The sequence below is a fragment of the Panthera tigris genome, chromosome A3 (assembly GCF_018350195.1).
Source record: "Panthera tigris isolate Pti1 chromosome A3, P.tigris_Pti1_mat1.1, whole genome shotgun sequence".
Lineage (NCBI taxonomy): Eukaryota > Metazoa > Chordata > Mammalia > Carnivora > Felidae > Panthera > Panthera tigris.
The window spans coordinates 119,765,753-119,779,758 of NC_056662.1; the positions used below are offsets into that span (position 1 = coordinate 119,765,753).

At 54.3% G+C, this 14,006-nt stretch overlaps 1 protein-coding gene across 3 annotated transcripts in view; it reads left to right on the forward strand.

Annotated features, from left to right (window-relative positions):
- Positions 1-13,928, forward strand: part of ADCY3 (adenylate cyclase 3) — an 88,249-nt gene extending 74,321 nt beyond the window's left edge. For 2 of the 3 annotated variants that reach the window (XM_042982363.1, XM_042982364.1), the window contains exons 9-21: positions 431-559; positions 2,164-2,306; positions 2,443-2,604; positions 4,222-4,309; positions 4,971-5,087; positions 6,813-7,072; positions 7,330-7,395; positions 8,831-8,912; positions 9,758-9,916; positions 10,441-10,587; positions 11,127-11,246; positions 12,231-12,354; positions 13,018-13,346. In XM_042982363.1, the coding sequence (XP_042838297.1) occupies positions 431-559; positions 2,164-2,306; positions 2,443-2,604; positions 4,222-4,309; positions 4,971-5,087; positions 6,813-7,072; positions 7,330-7,395; positions 8,831-8,912; positions 9,758-9,916; positions 10,441-10,587; positions 11,127-11,246; positions 12,231-12,354; positions 13,018-13,346 (1,926 nt within the window). Of the gene's footprint in view, positions 1-430; positions 560-2,163; positions 2,307-2,442; positions 2,605-4,221; positions 4,310-4,970; positions 5,088-6,812; positions 7,073-7,329; positions 7,396-8,830; positions 8,913-9,757; positions 9,917-10,440; positions 10,588-11,126; positions 11,247-12,230; positions 12,355-13,017; positions 13,347-13,691 lie in introns of those variants that run through there. The other variant, XM_042982365.1, reaches the window with a different exon arrangement.
- The last annotated feature ends 78 nt before the right edge of the window (positions 13,929-14,006 follow it).

Consider the following 14,006-nt stretch of genomic DNA (forward strand, 5'->3'; position numbering starts at 1 on the left):
GACTCAGTAACACTGCTGCCCTGTGTTTCAGCGTTTAACTTACTCTGTCAAGGAAGAGTACTTAATCACTGGGGACATGGGCTTGTGGAATTTATTCAGACTTTCGGAAGGCATCTGACGGGCTCTACACCAAAAAAAAGACCTCTGTGAATCACTGTGTGAAGCGACTGTTTTAGAAATAGGAGTTGAAACAATAGGGTCTTTCTCTGCTTTGAATAATTTTACTCGTGGAAAAAGATACCAGAAAAGTACAGCATTTTAAAATTAATGTTCTAGAGGAGGAGTCAAACGGTAACTTCTTTAGAAATTAGAGCTTCCAAACTCTAGTGGGAAGATTCCAGACTGATAGTGCGTGGACCAACCAGGTCTTCTGGGGCCGGTGGGCGGCTGGGTCCAGTGCCCCGACAGCCATGTCTTTCCACCACCGCAGGCCCTGCTGAATGGAGCGCCAGCTTCCTCAAAGCCCAGCTCTCCCGCCCTCATTGAGACCAAGGAGCCCAACGGAAGCATCCACACCAGCGGCTCCACGTCGGAGGAGCCCGAGGAGCAGGATGCCCAGGTGTGTGTGGGGTGGGGGGCCAGGGCTGTGGGCAGGGGACGGGGTGGGGAAGGTTGCTGCAGGAGTGGGAGACTGGCCTGGGCTCTTCTCCTTTTTACCGGTGTCACCTTGGGCGTCACCTCCTACCCTGGTTCCACTGTCTCCTCCTGGGGTGGAGGGGGGCAAGTCCAAAGAGGTACTCACCTCGGAGGCCTTGTCTAGCCCTCCTGTCCCAGAATCCTGTGGCTTTGAGGGCAGCGAGGACATCCGTGGAGAATTCTGTAGGATTCAACCAAGACTGTTCTGGAAGTGAGACTTCAGGGTGGGCCCACCTCTCTGTTCCACAAGTCCCATGACAGTGGCAGGGGTTTCCAGAGGAATTAACATGCTTTCCGCCCTGAGGACGGGGCCCATCTTGGGACAGCGTCCAGGACCTGTCCGTTACTAAAGAGCTTCCTGGGCCCACTCAGTGATAAAGGCAGGTCCTGGGAGATGGGGGTCTCTGCCTTGCTCAGGTGAGCCTTCTGGCAGCCGCGCCGTTCTCACTGCTGGGCAGTGGCGGTGGGGGGCAGACGAACGGCCCCGGCGCCTTGAGATGAGGGGGCTGCAGACCAAGAGGGGAGACAGGGCTGAAAGTTCTGGAGGTTTTCTGGATCACCGTGACGTTCAGCAATTGTGATTTCCTTGATAGAAGGTGGAAATGTAGACTCGACGTAACTCGTTAACAACGAGAACGCAGATCCTTTTAGCAGCTTGTAATTTTTCTGTCCTCATGATTAGCCACACTCCCCAGCATGCGCTTCAGGGACAGAGGTTCTTGGTGCTGGAACAGACCTTCCTCGTCATTTTACAGAGGAGAAAGCTGGAGCTGGGCAACACGAGTGACATGGGATCAAATTGGCAACCAGTGGCACGCCCGAGCTTAGGACTGGGCTGTCTTGGTCCTGGCTTCCAGATACATCTGGACCCGCACAGACAGCGCTAATGGGCCCGGTCTCAGTTACCATTTGGGCTGATGGCCGTGTAATCACAGTCTGGAGTCATACTTTTGGAGCTGATGCTTTTCCTCTGTGCGAATTAAAATGGTAGAAGTCCCCCAGCCCCGCCACCCCACCAGTGACAAGGGTGTCCCTTCTTCTCCCAGCACTTTCCCCCTCAGACCTTCCTCCCCCAAATGAACCGATGTGCACTCCCTTAAGCCCTAGGGTTGGGGGTCATTCATGTCCCAGGGACGCCGATTGCGTGGCTGTGTAGGACCCCGTCCTCGTAGCAGGATGTGCCGGGACTGTGCTGCCCCAGCAGCGGTCTCACATTCCCGGGTGTCCTCCTCGGGGCCAGTGGCTGCTGCCCCACATGCTGCCGTTAGTGGCTGGTCACTGCAGAGCCACGGTCCTGGGAAACCAGGAAGGACTGTGGCTTTGGGTCCAGACCCAAGCAAGATAGAGCCGCGTGGGGGCGTAGGGAAGACTTCCTGTAAAGTGGTTTCTAGAAGGGCTTAGTTAGTCCTCCTGAGTGTGATCCCTTTTGTCCCCGCCCCCCCCCCCCCACCGCCCCTGCACCACCCTCTTTCCCCAACTCCGCCCCCACTCCTCCCACCCGCCCCCACCTCGGGCACTGCCTTGCAGGCGGACAATCCCTCGTTCCCCAACCCACGCCGGAGGCTGCGCCTTCAGGACCTGGCTGATCGAGTGGTGGACGCCTCTGAGGACGAGCATGAGCTCAACCAGCTACTCAATGAGGCCCTGCTTGAGCGAGAGTCTGCCCAGGTGTAAGTGGATCCTCTGCATATACCTTGTAGGCCCTGACTTGGGGTTCGGGAAGTTAGCCATCTTAAATGGGGCCCCTTCCTGTTAGGCCAAGGCAGATGTGACATCCGTGTTTCATGGGACGTGTTTCCACCACAGAGTGAAGAAGAGAAACACCTTCCTCCTTTCCATGCGGTTCATGGACCCCGAGATGGAAACCCGCTACTCCGTGGAGAAGGAAAAGCAGAGTGGGGCCGCCTTTAGCTGCTCCTGTGTTGTCCTGCTCTGTACGGCCCTGGTCGAGATACTCATCGACCCCTGGTGAGGAGGGCATGGTGGGAGCCGATAGGCCAGGAAAGAGGAAAGGTGATGAGCATCCTAGGCCAGAGGTGTAAAGGGTGTGAGTGCATCATCTGGAGCCTGACACTGGGGCAAAAGCCTGGTCTCTTCCTTGCCTCGGTGGAACAGCCCCAGCCGATCTCGGGCCCAGGTGTAGCTAGGACTGTGCCCTGGACCCCCTTCCTTCTGTCTACCTCGGGTTCCAGAATAGCACTAGCCTTAAAACCAGGATGGAGAAAGCCGAGGGGTAGAGAGGGGCCCAGGAGGATGGAGGCCTTGGCTGTGTGGGCCTCAGTGGTCTTGGGACGAGGAGACAGGAGATGGGGACCCTCTTCAACCTCAGTCGTCAAGGCTGACCTGGCTTCCCAATCTTGCCTCATCTTAGCAGGTGATTTTAAGCTCTGGGCACAAACGGATTTCTGCAACACAGCAGCAGGTCCTCTGGGGCACGGGGGATGTTCTGGAGTCCTTGCCCCAACCGTTGAGGCCCGAGTAAAGGTCAGAGGTCCCCCTCCCCGTGGCCCATCAGCAGCTCACTCCTGCACGGGGTTCCCCCTCAGAAGGAGGTGGGCGGAGCCCTGTCCCAGTTACAGTTGGGGGCACCGTAAGGAGCCTTGGACTAGTCGCAGGTTTCTAGACACGGCTTCATTGCCTATTTGTTGTACGGCCGTGTCTCTAAGGTTCCCAGAGTATCGGTTTACTCATCGGTAAAGCCAAAGATGATGATGGTAATAACAATTTGAAGATCATAATGCCCTCTCTCCTAACTCCCAGGACTGTTGGAAGGATCAAATCCATTCATTCGCTGCACGGGTATTTACGGGCTGCTCTGTGCCCGGCGCGGAGGTCTAGGGATATGCAGCGAGGACTGCGTACAAACAGCCCCGCTCTCATGGAACTTCCGTTCTAGCAGAGGGAGGCAGACGTAAACAATTGAATAATCAAAACACGTATGCAGACAGGGGCAGGTGGCATGGATAAAAGTCAGGTGAAGAAGGGAGTGGGGAATGCTGGCGGCGAGTTTAGTTGTGTCGGCGTTTGTGTATGACCCCGGGCGGAACAGCCTCACCGACAGGGCGATACTTCAGTAGAGACCGAGAACCCGAGAATCAGGCGCCGGCTTGGCAACAGAGGTTCCTAGGGAACCGAATGGTGGGGGTGTGAGTATGGGGAGGATCTGGAGACCCCGAGTTTCTCAGAATTGAGAAGGTGGGTGTGGAAGTCCCTGCTCAGCTGTGAAGCTCTGTGCGGTCGGCAGAGGGGAGACCTTGCCACCCTCGGCTGCAGGGGAGAGGCTCTGTCCCCCCGCTCTCCCTTCATGGCAGGGCGCTCATTCCTGAGAACCCCGTGTTTCTCCTGGGCCCTGCCCAAGGGCATCTGTGCCCCAGCAACAACTACCGCTGGGGAGGGCCGCACATGCCCAGGCCCCGCACTCAGGGCCTCCATCCCGTCTCCACAACAGGAGGCAGGGCTCCATGAACATTTCAGGTGCCGGCATGGAAGGGCCTGCCCTCTCCCTTCTCCTCTTCTCTCCTGGCCCTTCACCCGATCTCACTGACCCATCTGCTCCCCTCTCTCATTGTCGTCTCCCCTTCACAGGCTGATGACAAACTACATGACCTTTGTGGTCGGGGAGGTTCTCCTTCTGATCCTGACGGTCTGCTCACTGGCCGCCATCTTTCCCCGGGTAAGAGCCGCTTCCCCTTTGACTCCGAAGCCTTCTGCAAGTGCAGGTGGCATCGACGGAGTTCTGCATCCCGTCAGATCCTGACGGATAAACGGGGACCTGTGTAGAAAAGCAGCGGAGGCCCCGCCGGAAGGGGGTTGGTCCCGATTGTGACACACAGTGAAAGCCAGACAAAGGGACTGAGACGTTCTCCTGTAAGCACCGGGATCCCATGCAGAGTCTGGGATCAGAATGACCAGAGAAAAACAGTGTTTTAGGGAAGGGGGTCTGGCAGGTGACTTGCCGGGTCACTTGCAGGACTTAGGGCACACCGACCCAGGAAAGGCAGGAGCAGCCAGGCAAAGATGGCCGGCCCCGAACATCGTTCCCTGACGTGGCCTTGCCGCTTGGACTTACGGAGCGGGCTGCCGCTGCTGGCGCTGCCCGCAGCCCCCTGGGCTGGTCTCCGTGTCTGCTCCAGAAAGGGCTCTGGTATCTGGAGGCCCCGCTGTGTCACAGACCCCTCCAGTGGGACTGATACAGAGCATCAGGTTCCTGCGCCACCTCCTCAAGTCTGCCGGTCAGTTTTTGGTTGACTCACAGGCACAGGGTAATTAGCAGCCATATTTACAGGAGAAAAGACTGTCAAAGGCTCATGGCCCCTGAAATTCCATTCTTCTAGGCCTTTCCTAAGAAGCTCGTGGCCTTCTCGACTTGGATCGACCGGACCCGCTGGGCCAGAAACACCTGGGCCATGTTAGCCATCTTCATTCTGGTTATGGCAAACGTTGTGGACATGGTGAGCTCCAGCTGTCGCTGTAGAAGGGACACCCCCTCTCTCAGTGGAGAAAGGCTTCTGTATTGGCCAGCGTGAGCAGTTTGTCAACCAGTCCTCCCAACTAGACATGGCTGAGTTTCCTAAACAGATTATCTTGGCCAAATGGAGAGCGTCTTCTACCCCGGAAACCTGAGACTGACCTGTTGCCCCAGCTCCGTGCTCTCCCAGAGTGCAGGAGCCCGACACCATGCTCCAGATCCCGTGTTGGATGTTGACTCATTTAATGTAACAGTCCCAAGAGGTGTTGGTACCATTGCCTACAGCCTCAAGGCTCAGAGAGGTTAATTCACTTGTTTTAGGTCACACGGCCAGTAAGTGGCAGAGTAAAGGACTGAGCAGTTCTAAACCCCAACCCTGTGAAGAAACTCCCTATCTTGCTGCTCAAGGGGCACAGTACTTGTCTGCGTTCTGCATATCTGAAGTGTTCCCTACAGTGTGGTGAAAGCCAGGTATCTAAGGGGTATCTAGGGGGCAGGTAAGCCCGTTCCGCTAAAGGAGCTCTCCTCTTTGGCCTTCGTCCATTTGAACGTTGCCAGACCTTCCTAGAGCCCAAATGGCTCGGGGCAGACAAATCCTCTTCTCTGCTCTCCTCAATTCACGGAGAAGCGGCAGGTCCCAAGGGGGCAGCCAGATGCTTTCCTGGGGAGAGGGGACAGCAGTTGGAAACCCCGACCTATTGACTGAGAGCCGCCAGTCATTTGCTGAGCACTGGCAGCTTGGAGCTGTCGTTGACTTTCTTGTCATTCGTCATGGCTCCCGACAATTTTGGCAGTATTATATACACTCTTAAAAAGTCCTACATTTTCCAAATAAATCTTATAGCACTTGCTTTATTTTCTTTAAAAATTGAAGCACAGGAAAAAAAAACAAAACCTCACCATGGAGACTGAATCTGGTGGTAGTAGAGGTGAAAAATCCCTAGGGCCAACTGAGCCCAAGTCCAACTAGAATGAGAAGCTGGGGGCTCCAGAACCTAACACGCCCCTGGTCGCACGATGCACGAGTGCAGGGAAGAGAAGCCCCAGGCCCCTAGCACGTCTGAACCCGCCTGGAGCCTGGTGCCGGGTCATGGACAGCGGGAGAGCCCGTTGCCAACGGAGGGGTGCAAGACCAGGGAGGTATAGGAAAACTTTTCACGTGCTGAGAACTTCCCCAAAGGCAGATGAGCACCAGAGGTTGCAAGTTACAGAAAGTGGGTTGGATTCAGTTCCCTTGACTCCCTGTGCTCGGCAGCAGGACTTGAGAAACGGAAGTGTTTGCGCGGAGACTGGCTGCCATCGCGGTGATGCTGTGGGGGAGCCCCCCTCCCCCTTAAGCAACAGTGTGATGTGGGCAAGAGCATTTGTATTTGAAACTGAAATACTGGACTCCTGGCTCTGGCTTTACCATTTGCTCATTGTGCTATTTTGTGCAAGTCCAGCCTCTCTGAGTTTTCTATACAAAAGTGGCAATAGCAAAAATACTGGAATTTTCATAGACGTCAAATGAGAGACGGTTAAGCTCTTAGTAGGAACTAGTGGCCTTTGTATTATTCCTTGGTAAGTTTCCCCATCTGTCAGTGTTTCTGAGGGAGCTGTGGGAAGTGGCAGCTGAAAGGACACTGCCGTGCACAGCCCTCTCTGACCAGTGTCTGCTGTCCCCCTGTACCCTGTGTTCTCCCCCTGCCACCCCGGGCCTGCCCTCCAGCTTAGCTGCCTGCAGTACCACACAGGACCCGTCAACAGCACCACAGGGACGGAGGCAGAGGATGGCTGCGTAGAGAACCCCAAGTATTACAACTATGTCGCTGTGCTGTCCCTCATCGCCACCATCATGCTGGTGCAGGTCAGCCACATGGTGAAGCTCACACTCATGCTGCTTGTCACGGGTGCTGTGGCCGTCATCAACATCTACGCCTGGCGCCCCATCTTTGATGAATATGACCGCAAACGTTTCCAGGAACATGAGTAAGATGAGGCCTCTTTAGGGGTCTGTTTTGTCTCCTTCCTCCCCCCACCGCCCAAGTCTCCACGTCAGGGTCACGGGCCTTGGGCTCCTTCGAGGCTTGGATGGGAATCGGGGTTCGTGGCTTCTCACAGATACGCCTCTGAGATCCTTTCCATTCTCGATGAGTGGAAGATCGCGGCTGCCTCCGTGTTCAGCTTCTGGGCATCAGCCTCTTGTACTCAGGTGGGGCCTGAGTGTGCGATTATCTGTCCAACAGCTTTCCTGTGGTCACCTTAGAGAAGATGCAGGTACTTTCCACCCCCGGGCTCAACGGCACTGACAGGTAAGGGCAACTGCTTTCCCCGTTCGGTCTGCATTTAGTCTCCCTTTCTTCTAGAGACAAGAGAAGGCCATGATCTCACCCCTTCAAAGGCACACGATGTGGGAGATTTATTAGAGCAGTATGTGTTTCTGTAGGAGGGGTAGGAGGGCTGGAGCAGAGGCAGAATGAGCCGGGTACGGACCTGGCCGTTGTGGCCTTTCCAGGTCAGAGAGCGAGCCGGGAGAGCAGCGGCAGTGTGGTGTAGGGGGTCGGGTGGAGGCCGGGCTCAGGTGAGGGGAGAGGCAACAGACGGCCAAATGGATGTGATAGCTGCATTTAACTGGCCGGCAGGACCACAGCAAAATGAGGAGGAAAGAGCACCGCACTTGATCTAGAAGGCATGGATTCTTCCCCAGCTGCAGGAGTCCTCTCAGGGGCCACAGGCAGGCCATCGTTCGAGTCCGTTTCACAACTTGAAGAGGATAGTGGACTAGAAGTTCTCCAGGGTCCCCTCTAGCGCTAAAGTTTTAGAATTTTATGATTCGGTGCCTTGACTAGACTTACCTAACAGAATTAGGGTAGAAGAACTGAATAGACCCTTCACAAAAGAAGAAATCTAAATGGCCACTAATAAATGAAAGGCACTCACGTAATCAAGGAAATGAAAATTAGGACCAGGACGAAATACCACTACACACCTACCCGTTTCTTGAGAGTTAAGAAGTCTGGTAATATCCAGTACGATGGTGACACACACGCTCCTGATGGGAGTATAAATTGGTACAACCGTTTTAGAAAACCATTTGGACTTAGTGAGGTTGCAAATAGACCTATGACCCGGCAATTCTGCTGCTCCGTACGTTCCTTACAGAAACCCATGCACATCTGTACGTCCCAGGATGTGTGGGCAGAAACGTCCGGTCGTGTTCATCATAGCTACACACACACACACACACACACACACACACACACACACGTCCAAAGCAGGTGAAGCCAACCCAGATCCCATCAACAGCAAATGGGTATACAAATTGTGACCTACTCATGCAGTAGGCTACTATGCGGTAATGAAAACTGTTAGCGCCGTACAAAAATGTGAAGTTGTAAAGCAGCATGATAAAACGGTGCCTTAGTTCCATCACTCCGATGCTCATCTCGCCTTTCTCCAGAGGCTTCCATGGTTGCACCTACTTCTGTTATCAATCAGTTGCAGTGTTTACTAAACACCGGGGGAGTGGCCCTGGTGTGGATTCCAGGAGCTGCCCCCCAGGGCTGCCTATTAGGAGCCCAGTGATTAAGATTTACCTGTGAGTCCAGGCTTGATGTGAAGGTGCTTAAGGAGCCGGGAGAAGTTTCTGGAGCCCAGGGTGACGGGAAGGGCACAGCCCAGTTGGAGGGAGTGAAGCTGCCTTCCAAGATGGCAGCAGGGGTGGATGAATTACTGTCTGCCCCACAGGCTGCCCCTGGTGCCTTCTAAGTACTCCATGACAGTGATGATCTTCATCATGATGCTGAGCTTTTACTACTTCTCGCGCCACGTGAGTGCCCACACACCCTCCTCTCCCGTCTTTGTGCACAATCCGTCAGGGTTCCTTAAAAACGCAGTCTCAGGATCTAAGAAGCCCGGCTCCTCAGGAGTGCTGGTTTCCCTTACCCAACTTGGCATGTGGCCCTGGCCAAACCATCACCCCCTCCTTTTTCTGGTTTCCTCCCTTGTAATACAAGGAGGACAGTTCGTTACCTCTTTCCTCTGACTTCCTCCAGCATGCTGAAGGAAGCATACAGTGGAGGCATAAAAGCTTGGAGAAAATCTGTTTCTTAGGCTAAGGGCTCCTGGATTTTCACTCACCCTGGTTCTAGGGGTCACTGACACGCATGGAGGCAGAAGAGAAAGGGAAAGAAGCTGATGAAGTTTTGTTTGGTTAAAAGGAAAAAAAAAATAAGCAGAGAGGGAGAGAGTGAAGTAGTTCCATGCTAGCCCAGGTGCCCCCCGGTGGCTTGCGAGGGAAAGTACAGCCTTCCCGAGGCACTTCTTGGCCTAATGGAGCCTGCTGGAAATGGGGACGCCCCGCTGGGCTAGGAGATCTCCATTGCTGCCCGCGTCCCTCAGGCCAAGACGGACCTGTAGCTAGAATTAGGTCCCAGAAGGCCCCGCATCTCCAGAAGGCCTCTGGGAGCTCTGCATAACTACAGTGAGGCTGGAATCCTCACTACAGCTGCAGGGTGGCCTTTGTGAGTAGGTGGGTCTCTCCGGGGCTTTCTCTTGTCATTTAGCCACCTTCCTTCCGGTTTTCCCACGTGGAACCCCTGCATCCGAATTCCCGCTTCATCTTTCCATCAAATGGTCAGCTGAAGCACACACCTTGCCTGTGCCTGTCCACAGGTGGAAAAATTGGCACGGACACTGTTCTTGTGGAAGATTGAGGTCCATGACCAGAAGGAACGCGTCTACGAGATGCGGCGCTGGAATGAGGCCTTGGTCACCAACATGTTGCCTGAGCACGTGGCACGCCATTTCCTGGGGTCCAAGAAGAGAGATGAGGTGAGGGGTGGCCCCGTGCGATAGCTCGCAGCCGTAAGGCTGTGTGTCGTCTGGCTTTCTGCCAGGGAGCCCCTCTGGGCCCAAGGTCTTCTCAGGAGCTGGCACCGTTCCAGGCAGGGCTGCGCCCAAGCTGCCCAAGCTGCAGCTGCATCGTAAGCAAGAGGGAAATTCACAGGCGCTCGGTAGAGAGCGCTTCAACCTGTGGGCCACACATCCCCGGAAGGCCCCGTTTCCGCCGAGGCCTTGGCTAGAGCTCCCCTGTCAGCTGCCATCCCCTCACATAGAAGGGTTCTTCTGCCTCACTTCCCAATTCCATCCCACCCACTTGCTCAAAGCTAGGGCTGTTCCAGAGACCAGAAAAACTCTTGTTCAAAGTCGTGACAGTCTACCTCCTTACGGCTCAAAGTTGGGATAACCTGGGAGGTATCCAAAAAGCTGAGTACACCAATCACGGGAGATCGTCATTTCTGTGGCACACCGTTCCGTCAGCGTTTCCTTGAGCGCTCGGGCCTGCCTCTTTCTAGGAGCTGTACAGCCAGTCTTATGATGAGATTGGCGTCATGTTTGCCTCCCTGCCCAACTTCGCCGACTTCTACACAGAGGAGAGCATCAATAATGGTGGCATCGAGTGTCTGCGCTTCCTCAACGAGATCATCTCAGATTTTGATTCTGTGAGTCCCCGTCCTGCCCCTAAGCCAGCTCACTCTGGATCACATCCCAGGACAGGCTGCAGAAGTCAGAAGCTGTCATTACCCTAGCTGCTCCATCTTTCCGGCTGAGCCCCTCCCGCATTAACATAGGAGCTCCTGCAGCCTGGTGGGTCTGAGCGGGCAGGCAGGAGCCTGGGAAATCGCCTGCAAATTCAGGGTACGAGTGGCTAAAACAAGATCCTGAGGCCCCTCGGATTCTCCCCACCCTCAAATTCAGATCCAGTAAAATTAGGTAACTCGTACACCAAGGAAAATGCTTTTACATATATGCTCAATCACCCTAGGGGACTGGCAGTTTTGTCCCACGTTAAGGTCCTAGAAACTGAGGCTCATCGGGAAGTTTGCCTGAGATCACATGGCTGATAAGCGGCAGACTCGATCAGACTGTAGGAAACCATCTCTGGGCTGTCTTGTGGGGTTGTTGTAAACAGGCACACCTGTCACTTAGTTGGCTCATTTATCCCCGTTGACTGACATTTCTTCTTTAATACTGGCCTCAGCTCCTGGATAATCCTAAGTTCCGGGTCATCACCAAGATCAAAACCATCGGCAGCACCTATATGGCAGCTTCAGGAGTCACCCCGGATGTCAACACCAATGGCTTCGCCAACTCCAACAAGGTAGCTAACCACCTCTGTGGCTGGAGGAGATGGGGCTCTGCCTCCAAGGCAAGAAAGCAGCGGCCCGCACCCAGCACGTGTGAAACGGGAAGTTACGAGGGTAGCTGACGTTCCCGGGTACCGGTTGTGCCAAAGGGACACACGCACCGCCAGCACCATGCAATGCAAATTTAAAATCAGGTTTATTGGCAAAGTTTAATGAGCAGAGAAATAGGACACACAACCCCTCCATTGCTGCACAGCTTAGCCCGGGTGTAAGCTGCTTCAACTGTGGCCATGCTCCCTTCGTGTTCTATACTTTGGAAAGAACCAGGGAGTAGAAACCATCCACACAATTATGTAACAATGACGACATCCAGATTGGAAGCAGTTTTATTAGAAGAGGGGTCTTCAGAGCTCACCGGCTGGCATCGGCCTGTCCTCTTGTTGAATCAGACCTGTGGACCTAGCCATTTAGCTAGCTCGTTCCAGGGGAGGAGAGGAGCTGTGGGGGCCCTGGTCCCAAGAGCTCTTCCTACACTGTCATCATCCTGTTTTGTCTTATAACTGTCCTATATTATGTAAGTGTTGCTACCATCTCCATTCTATGGATGAGGCTAAAGAAATGCATCTAAGATGGTTCATGACCTTCCAGTGCTTATAATCTAGCTCAGGAATCAAAGTGAGGACAGCGATCTCAAAATTATAAGACCAGGTTCGGGCAAGGTGGTGATGAGGCAGGACTGATCTGCTACATGGCAGACAGGAAGTGACTTGACAGGATGTGTCTTCCCCACCACCGCCCGGGCTTTGCCCTGGATCCAAAGGGACCCAGGTGAAGCGTCAGTGACACACAGAGGCAGAGGTCATGGACTTGTCTGTGGGAGGAAGTGGAGAATAAGGCCTTTAACACGTAGCTGTAGGAACTCACCTCAATAATACCGTGAAGGGGAGGAAGGTGCCCACGCTGGCTCCTGCTGCCCTCACCGCCGCTCCTTGGCGCAGGAGGAAAAGTCTGACCGGGAGCGCTGGCAACACCTGGCTGACCTGGCTGACTTCGCTCTGGCCATGAAGGACACACTCACCAACATCAACAACCAGTCCTTCAACAACTTCATGCTGCGCATAGGTAAGGGCTTCAGGCTTGTCTGCTCCTCGATGTGTTCCTCTGACACAAGGGACTCGGCACATCAGGAGGGAAGAGGACTTAGCCCTGAGGCATTTAGGTCGAGGAAGGCCACGTGGTCACAGCTTTGAGACCTCAGGGATCTCTTCCAGATGTTCAGACCACACATCTGACAAAATGATGGTTAGCTGTCTGTCCTGTACTGTTGACCGTGAAAAGCATGCTTTATGAGTCCGGCTGGGAAGTCAGGATATTTTCCCAAGCAGTCCTGTGTGCCTGCCCAGGCCTTTGCTGCCTCTGTCCAGCCTGTTAGGAGTTAATGTCACCTGCTGCCCTTATTGGGGGTGGGGGTGGGTTCCTCACTCCTGGGTGAGGTCACAAGACACTTGGAAGTACCAGATATGTGTTGCAACTGTCAACTTCCACACTGCATACATTAGTTAGCATACTGGGGACAGCTGACATTTGCCAAGGACAGGATAAACAGGAGACATGCCTGCCCTCTGGTGGCTTAGAGACAAGCTTCAGGAGTAATGTTACAGATTTAGGAGCTCTGTGGTTAGGGTCGGGTGGTAACTTCTCTGGGGGAGGAGTTGATGGCTTCTGAGATGGGATGATGACAAAATGTGACATGTGGCTGTGCTTAATTTTATGCTTCTACACCAGGCATGAACAAAGGAGGGGTACTGGCTGGGGTCATTGGAGCCCGGAAACCACATTATGACATCTGGGGCAATACGGTGAACGTAGCCAGCAGGATGGAGTCCACAGGGGTCATGGGTAACATTCAGGTATGTCCAGCGAGAGCCGAGCATGTGCTCAGACCCAGGGACCGGGCACAAAGTCAGAATAGGGGGTGCTTTGCCACATGCTACTGCCTCCTTTCTGTTGGCCCAGGTTATCGAGTTGGTGTTTTTGGAAGATTAAAGGCAAGGGTGGAAAGGGATGCCTCAGTAGAAGGGAGGAAATACTTCGACCCCATTTCCAAAATTTAGATTTAAGTTTCTGGTAAGGCTGTCCTGCCTCTTGGAATGAACTACATCTTGTGCCTCCAACAGCCAATACCCTGAAGCCACGCCCATGGCAGGAAGGCGCCAGAGTGGGGAGAAGAGACAAAACAGAGTGATTCTGGGGACAGGAAGCACGGTCACTGGGAGAGGGAAAGGCCCTAGGCAACCCCGCATCCTGCCACTGTCCACTCTGTGCCTGTTGGCATGCAGATAAGGGGCTTAGCCCAACAGTTCTGGAGAGCAACACTCCAGGCAGGCTGGCTGGGGCCTGTGGGCCACATGTGGACACCCTCTGGGCAGCTGAGCTCACGCTATGTTCTCCCTCCACAGGTGGTGGAAGAAACACAAGCCATCCTTCGGGAGTACGGCTTCCGCTTTGTGAGGCGAGGGCCCATCTTTGTGAAAGGAAAGGGGGAGCTGCTAACCTTTTTCTTGAAGGGGCGGGAGAAGCCAGCTGTCTTCCCTAACGGCTCCTCGGTCACCCTGCCCCACCAGGTGGTGGACAACTCTTGAATGGCCGTGAGCCCCACAACAGTCCAAATGGGAGGGGAGAATCTGTTTTTTGGAATCAAAGAAAGGCCTTGGGAAAGGACAAATGACCAAGCCCCAACCTGCCCAAACTGTTGGAAGTGCACACTCACATAG